Source organism: Macadamia integrifolia, chromosome 5 (genome assembly GCF_013358625.1).
Source record: "Macadamia integrifolia cultivar HAES 741 chromosome 5, SCU_Mint_v3, whole genome shotgun sequence".
Taxonomy (NCBI): domain Eukaryota; kingdom Viridiplantae; phylum Streptophyta; class Magnoliopsida; order Proteales; family Proteaceae; genus Macadamia; species Macadamia integrifolia.
This window is the reverse complement of record NC_056561.1, coordinates 2850690-2859118: the sequence shown is the minus strand read 5'-3', so window position 1 is coordinate 2859118 and position 8429 is coordinate 2850690. Positions and strand designations below refer to the sequence as shown.

At 36.8% G+C, this 8429-nt stretch overlaps 1 protein-coding gene across 1 annotated transcript; it reads left to right on the top strand.

The window, feature by feature from the left end:
* The first annotated feature begins 425 nt into the window (after positions 1–425).
* On the top strand, positions 426–7145 carry LOC122079610 (protein WVD2-like 7). Its single transcript, XM_042646221.1, is given in 11 exon segments — positions 426–823; positions 1013–1119; positions 1959–2619; positions 2622–2773; positions 3057–3254; positions 3645–3688; positions 3774–3863; positions 3941–4037; positions 4132–4203; positions 4914–5024; positions 6412–7145. Coding segments are annotated over 10 exon segments (1917 nt in total). The 5' UTR covers positions 426–823; positions 1013–1083; the 3' UTR covers positions 6868–7145.
* Positions 7146–8429: the final 1284 nt, after the last annotated feature.

Sequence of the window (8429 nt, the reverse complement as noted above, 5' to 3'; positions counted from 1 at the left end):
GTTTAGCTTCGATTCGAGATTAATTTATATAAATTACACTTCATCCGGTTTGGTTTGACTCGTTCAAACCAATAATTTTAGTGTAAAATCAAAACAGAACTAATTATTGAATTGAACCAAATGAAATTTCACTTTTCAAAAGCAAAATCGAATAACCGAACCATTTGGTTTGATTCGATTTTAAACGGCGGTTTTGATCCGGCTTTTTGTCCTAGTTCTAATTTGACACCCTTGATCACGTGGGTTTAACGGTGAATTAACGTTCTTTGACGGAAGATACAAATCTGGTTTATTTAGAAAAAAATATATTATTAATTAATATTGCCTTAATAGGTAATTTAATTAGAAGAAGACAAAAAGGAGACAGCATGGACCACGGAGGGATGAAGCAAATCAACCTTTTAAGCATCTCCTCTCAGATTATTTGATCATTTAGGTGTTGTTTCTCAGCTTGTGACTACTCAGGGGAGATCAGCTTTTAGTTTCTTCAGATCTGATCTTATATTCTCATCTCATATCTGAAGAGAAATCCTGAAAAGGTAAAAAAGACGAGGAGTTTCAGTTCTGAGAAGTTCACTCTCACACGCAGGCTCAGGATTCCAATTTCCAACTCATTTGATTGAGACAGTTCTGTGGATTGATTAGTACCTTCTGAAGCTTTCGTAGATCGATCGAAGCGGAAGTCTAGAACTTGAAGCCTGTTTCATTGGAATTTGTGAGCTCTGGAGTGAGTTTTGTGGGTTATTATTATAAACCTTAATGGGGTGCCGCGTAGAATAAATGGGTTTGTCATGAAGACTAACATCTTCGACTGCATTTGAAGGTATTATCTCTTTTTTCTTGTATTTTAGTTGATCTGCGGATGCTTTGGGTCGAAAGATGTGTAATTGGCAACACTAGGTGTTATAAGTTCTGTTCTTTCTGAAGTTTTCAGTAAATGGTTTGTTGATACTTTAATGTTCATCAATATATTTAGCGAATCTGTATGATCTGATTCAAGCATTCGTTCCAGAGAATCACAAGTAGAGGTTTCTATTTTATATTTGCGGGTGTTTCGGAAAGTGATGATAGACTTGGCTTCTCATGGCTGGAGAAATGGAAGAACCCCTTAGCTTTCAGGTTTGATCTCAACTTCCCTGAAACAGCATTGCACGTCTATTTGTTGAAGTCGTCATCATGGAAATTTTTTGTTTTGGGGTAGTATATCATCTTAAAAATTTTTTTTTTTTCGGAGGGGTTCAATTTTATCTCTGAAAGAACTGTTTAGCTCTTGAACCGTGCTTCAATTGTATAATTTGTTTTGATCTCAGTGAAAGATCCATATCCCAACTTGGATCTTTATGAATCTAGTCGCTTAAAAAATTAGTAATGAACAGTTTTGGCTCTGTTGAACCTCACTGTTTTAAACTTGGAATCCGATCCGCATTAGAGAGTTCATAACACCCCCACCTATTGTGTAGGTTACCTCTGGGGGAAAAAAACCGAAGCCTCTTAGGCTCACATATGGCTAGCCATGTTTCATATGCCTCTTTTTTGTTCTCTTCTCACAGTGCATCACTGTATCCTCTCTCTCTCTCTCTGCCCATGACTCTCAAACTCTTTACAATTGGGAGCCCAAAAAGTTGCCAATGCTATTGCTTTAGCTGCCGTCTCATGGGCAAGAAAAATATAACCCTCAAAACCCCTGTAGCTACAACCCAACAAATGCTCCCTTTTATACTTGTACTGCTTTGTCTCCGAAAGTGTCAAAGAACTGCCGCTGCTCATTCTTATATTTAAGTTGACATGTTATACACTTTTATATTTTTTAAGCACTGGTAAAACATATAGAATGTAGGCGATTGGAAGCCTCTTGCATGATAGGAATTTATGGGAAAGTTTACTCAATCAGAAAGGACATTCATTGCCCTGTCTACTCTTGGCTACTTAATGTTTTTGTTTTTTTTGCAAAATTTCAGGCTGACTCTATACACTCTGGTTCCATATCATTTGGAAGGTTTGAAACTGAACCCTTGTCTTGGGAAAGGAGGTCATCCTTCTCACACAATAGATACCTTGAAGAGGTTGAGAAATACTCGACACCAGGTTCAGTTACTCAAAAGAAAGCTTATTTTGAAGCTCATTTTAAGAAGAAGGCTCTTCTTCGTCAGGCTTCTGCTCTGAGCCAAAATGGTATGGAGTGCCAAACTAGTGAAGATGATATCCTCGATCACATGAACATGGAAGAATTTGAACATGCTAATGTGGCTAGCCATTCGATTGACGATGAGAGTCCAGGTGGTTCATATTACCAAGGGGATTCTTATGAGTGTAACGAAATCTCATCTTCAAAATTTCACAGAGAAGCTACACCCACCTTCACTAATGATGATCCAGGGTCTGATGGTGATCTTCAAGATTATGCAGCTTCTCTCACCGATGATGATGATGCAGTGTTGGATGGTGATCATCAAGGGGATGCACATCCTCTCACCAGTGATGATGAAGTGTTGAATGGTGATGTCGAAGATGATGCGTTCCCTCTCACTAATGATGATGCAGCTTTGGATGGTTATCTTCAAGATGTAGAGCCTAGTGAAATTCACCAAACTCCGTTTGATTCCAACATGCTACCATTGATTAGGATGAACAAGAAATTGAAGTAAAAGACAAGCTTGCTGATGAAACAGAAAATGTGGAGACATTACAAAAAATTAGTTCAACCCCAAAGAGTCACATGGCTGTGTATGATGATAATCCTAGCATGAAAAAACCTCAGAAACAAGCTCTAAAGGTGAGACTAATGATTTCATTGATGTTACATAAAAAAATTTTGTTAGCTCCTGTGGAGTCTCCACACTTTTTTTGTTTTAGTAAATTTCTTTTCTTTTCTTGTTCTGTTTATCTATATGGTGGTACTATCTACAGATATATGATGGTACTATCTATAGAAACTTTTCAGAGGAGCATGGTCTCTTTTAGTTGGCATGAAGATTTTATAATATATTTTTTCTTTTAGGCTATGGATGACCAGCTGAAATTAATCAGCTTACCTAATTTGCTACCTTGATTCCTAGGTAAAGGCCACAACAGAAACAAAAACAGACAAACCCAAATTGAGGGCTCACGTTCCTAGAAAACTTGCAAGTGAGGCACCTAAAGATTCCACAAAGAATCCAAGGAGGGAGAGTCAACTGAGGACTAAAATAGAGAAACCATCGCCACTGAAGGCATTGCCAACTGGCTCTTCTCTTGCAAGAACTTCAAAACCAGAGGTAGGCAGATGATCTCTGACTTAAGAAATTTATTTTGATATCATTAATTATGTGTTATGCTACCATTCTATCTTCAAAGAAACAGTCAGCGTTTGATTGCGAACACACCTAACCTGAGCACCAGAGTTGAAGTTTATATGTTGGCTTTTCAATTTTGGTAGAAAGAGTTGAAGTTTGTTGATGGATACAATGCATTTAGATTAGTGTTATTCAAAAAAGCAAATTATAGTCCCAAAATACCAAAATAATGATGAGACAAACTACGGTATTGCCTTGCTTGATGTCAACAGGTCTAACCATGTAATATTTTTGACTAAGTCATGTTTGCAAGTAAGTGATTTTCTTTCTTATGACATTTTTTTTTTTTTTTTTTTTATTTTTTCTGTGCAGGATCCAGAAAATTTGAAGGCAAAACTCAGTCACGATAACAAAAGGTATTCACTTCTTTCATGAACTGCTGATGTATATCAAAGTTTCCTCAGTTTACACCTCAAAATACTTTCTTTATTCTCTTAACAGTGAAAAAGATCCAAAGGCAAAGAAAGGCTCTAAATCTCAACCCTCTACCTTAGAGAGGAGGGAACCCAGAGCGAGCCAATCTGTGAACAGGTTTGTAAGCAACTTCATAGATAATTTTATCTTTATTTTTTAGTATTGACTTTCTAATCACAAATGTGATGGTGTAGGCCTAGGAGAACTCTTAATTCAACAAAGTTGGATATGAAGGCAAGCTCTGCCACCTTCCATTTCAAGAGTGATGAAAGAGCAGAAAAGAGAAGAGAGGCAAGCTGTCGTTTGGTTCCTTTCATTTGAAATTCATTTCAACTACAAGGCATTGGATCTGAAAGTCTTACTTTTTGCTGCCCCTTCTTTTCAGTTTTTTATGAAATTAGAGGAGAAAATGCATGCTAAAGAGGCTGAGATGAACCAGATCCAAGCAAAAACACAGGTCTGTTCTATTGCAATTTAGACTTATTTTTGTTGGGTTGGTTTTTAAACATATATGTCTTAGTAAATATTTATTATGTAACTTATTACATTACATTATCTTGGCTTGCCCCTGTTTCTATTCTGTTCAATTATTAGGTGCCTTTTTTTTTTTTTTTTTTAATGATTTTAACCATCCCACAGACTTGTTAGAATAAACCGTCAAAACAATTTGGCTCTTAAAATCGGGCATAAAACCCAACTCAACATTTTATTGCACCTCTTGTTTTAAACTTCAATCCTATCCATTTGGATGTACTTCTTATATTGTACACCTGGATTTTAATAAATTACAAAGGCTCACCTTGATGAACTACATTATTTTCCATGTTTATCTCAAAATGAAATAAAAACTCAAATAATCAATATTCTGTATGCAAATAGTCTCTTATGTCTAATAATATTTGCAGGAATCAAGTTAGTTTAATAATTTACGACGTATTTAGAATCAATACTGATGTGTAAGTAAATAAGATATCTTTGTACCATGGTTATTAGTTATACGAGATCCTACTGCATGTAAACAGTATAGACATTTCTGTCTTCTAGGTTTTCTGTGTTTTCCATGTAGCCTTGTTACATATATTAATATAATGAGGAATTTATTCTGGTAAGTACTACATTTCTTGTAATTATCATTGATCTTATTGTCTTGAATTACTTTATTTGTAGGAAGAGACGGAGGCTGAGATTAAACAACTTCGTAAAAGCTTAAAGTTCAAGGCTACACCTATGCCTTCTTTTTATCACGAAGCTGCACCACGAGGCTCAGATGGAAAAAAGGTATGCAGAATGGCACTCATTCTTGATGGTCTCAAATCTCAATACCTTTCTGATGACCGTATAGATTGAAAATCCATACAAATCTAGTAAAAAACTTCATTTTCTTAGAAAAGATTGATGAGTTAGATACTTATATTGTACACATGCATGCATTAGAAACATGGCTGCATTTTTGGCAACAAACCTACTTCTTTGACCTCTGTAGCTTCGGTCTATCCACTGAACAACACTACCAAAACGTTTCTTAGGGATGGAAGTTACAACTTGAACTTAGATCTGGTTAGTTTTTTGAGATAACCAACCAGATCTCTGGTGCATTTCTACATTTCTTATGTATAATAAAAGTTAAAATTACATATTAGTATATGACAATGTATGGATAAAGTTTTGACTTTCTGGTAAGATCACGAGAGAAGCTATATGACTCAAATCTCACATTGATCATAATTAATTGCTTTTTAATATTTTCTGAGCCTAAGCCAACCTAATTACACTTAACCCTGGTTGACTTGAGAAAACCTTGTCTTACACTGGAGTGAAAGATACCAAGGCTCTGATTTTATCTGGGGCTTTTTCCAGAAAGAATAAGATTAGTTGATGGAACGGTAGGGATAAGTCTGGGGAGCAACTGGTGGCGAGAGTGGGGATCACTTGTTCCTTGAACAATTTGGAAGTAATAATTGCTGTGTGCTGATATACCTTATCAAATCTGTGAGGATAAGATTTTAGTTGATGATTAGTAGCATTATGCTTCTTGTTTACAGAAACTGACAAGTTATTCTAAATTTTTTTGTCGTATATGTCATTCTCACTTCTATCGGTAAATCTGGAAATTTTCTTTCTATAAAGAACAGACATCCATATCCAGCTGCTATTAACAAAATGAACATGAATTTCATATCCTGACTGATCAGCAATCCTAGTGGAAGAGCCCTTTCCATCTGGGCATCATTGGGGTAGATAATTTATATACAACATGTGCAATCCTTTTCCTATGACATTCCTGATCATTATGTAATCTTCATGAGTTCATCTTCTTTAACCTTGGGTCTTTGATGCATGATAACAACATTGGGAGCAAAAATCAAGAGCCAATGGTCTATTTTAATTGACAAAGATGAGTGGAAGGCAATATAATATATGTATTTTGATTCCTCCGTGTGATGAGTTGGTTATATCTGGTTGGGTAGCGTTCTTTCTGACTTTGAGACGCAGAAATAAGCATATGCCCTCCATTTTTCTTGTGCTTTCTCTCATTTTGTCATACCTAAAAAGGATTTTCATTCCAAAAGTGGAGTGTTCTGGTATTTCTTTCCAATGTATATCGTAGCTAAGGGGAAAAACCAAGCAAAGCTGATGACATTTGTTGCATTCATCTCCTGCACAGGTTGTATCAAGTCATTTGAAATCAAAATCGCAAAGCAAGTCACCCAATCGAGGTGGCACAGCTGCAGGTAGATCTCCACCATCTTTGAAGGCAGGAAGTCAGCAAGGTCTATCTGCCAGTGAACCTGAAAATACAGTTGCTCAGCAAGCAACTGATTGTCCACCAATGGTACCCTCTGATGTGGGTGAAAGCACTCCTAGTGCATCAACCAACAAAAACGGCACTTCGAAAGTCACAAAGAAAAGTGATTCTATGGGGAAGAAAGATATAGAGAAGGGTAAGGATTCTAAACAGCTAGGATCAGAGGGTAGTAAGTTGAGGAAAGAGAAAAATGAGGGTAGACGAGCTGTTGGAAGGAGTAGTGGTGAAATGGTGAGGAAGGCGATGAAGGGAGGCGGAATAGGTGTCAGTGGAGGTTCTGGAATGGGTCATTTAACTGTCGGTGTTGCCTCCTAAACAATCCCTTGCTGGCATCTGTCAACCTGATATTGTATTTGCATTCTCCATTTTTGTCTATGTAGTATCTAAAGTGCATGTAGTTGGAATATAAAATAATGGTTACCCTCTTTCTATGGGGTCTTGCAATTGCACTCTCTTTATCCCTTGGTGGGTATGGTTTGAAGTGGTTCATCAATTGGACAACCTACCACATTTAGATCAGCAACTGCATTTGTGTATCATAAACTTTGTACTAGTGAGGACAATAAATGAGATGGATGAGATTATTTATTTATGTAACTATTATTATTATTTTTTGAATCAGCCCCAATAAAGGAGTTTGTTCTTTAAGCAACAGTCTCCAGTTGATTCTTTATTTTTATAAGAGAAGAAAAACGTGGAAATTAACAATTAGCAAATTTTACAAAACCAGCAGCATATGTCTACCGTTTGCCAGTGTTTCCTCTGCGTAGAGGCAAAATACGATATTGTGGTACTACCCTACATATTACATCAGCCATAGTTTTATATACATTCAAAAACGTAGGGTCCATATTTAGAGGCCACAGGAAGTTCCCCAGGTCAAAAGAGAGTTGCTTGACAATATCAGAATTTGCCCATATTTCTTTCACAGACGTTCCTCTTCTCTCGGCAAATTGTGATCCAAGTAGAAGAGTCCTCGTGCTTGCTTCAAAAGGTTTCCTCACAGGAATGCTTTTGTTAATGGTTTGCATTCCTACCTGTGTGAGTCTAGGGCCTTTGCAGTTTGCTTAAGCCATACCTGCGACAACCCTCCTCTCCTCACAACACCCTCTCCCTCTCCACCTCTATATTTAGATGAATTTGCAATACAAGGTGAGTCATAAGTTTGCAAGCCATGTGGCAGAAATTGATTTGCAGCTACTGCACTCATCTACCCTCATCTACATCTCTGAGCTTGCATCCCCTTTGTCTATAAATAGTTTTTGGTTTTTTTTGGCTGAAAATCCCTTCAAGTAGTTGATCCAGAAGAAATAGTGTGGATTGAATTATAATTGACCCCCAGTTTAATTAAAAGAAAATACCATTGGAAACCCCAAGTTGCTGATTTGCAGATTGACATGATATTGTCAAAGTTAATCCATGGTAAAACAAATTTAAGAACAAAAATAAAATGAAAAAGGTTTTAAACGGCTGATTTTTGCAGGTTTTGAAGAGAATTTTTTGCCCCGACTTTTTTTTAACCAAAACAAAGTCTGAATGTCAAAGCAGGCCAGAACGAGTTTAAGATCCTTTTAAATGTTTCTGACCCGTATAGAAACTTTATTGAGAACGGTGGGTTTCATGGCATGAAGTAGGCAATACATGATGGATCGCCCCTTTTGTTGATGTTTTCCAACAAGGCAAACGGATGGATTCATGGGTGGGATGCCTCTGATCATGCCGCCCCCCTTTTGACCTTGTAAGTAGGCAATATCATGAAGCATTAGTGACATACATTCCCCTTTTGCACCCCTTCAATAGAAAATCATGATCCAAATCTAAGTCATAAACCCATCATTTGATGAGCTAATTTGCCCAGTAATTCATTTATTAAATGC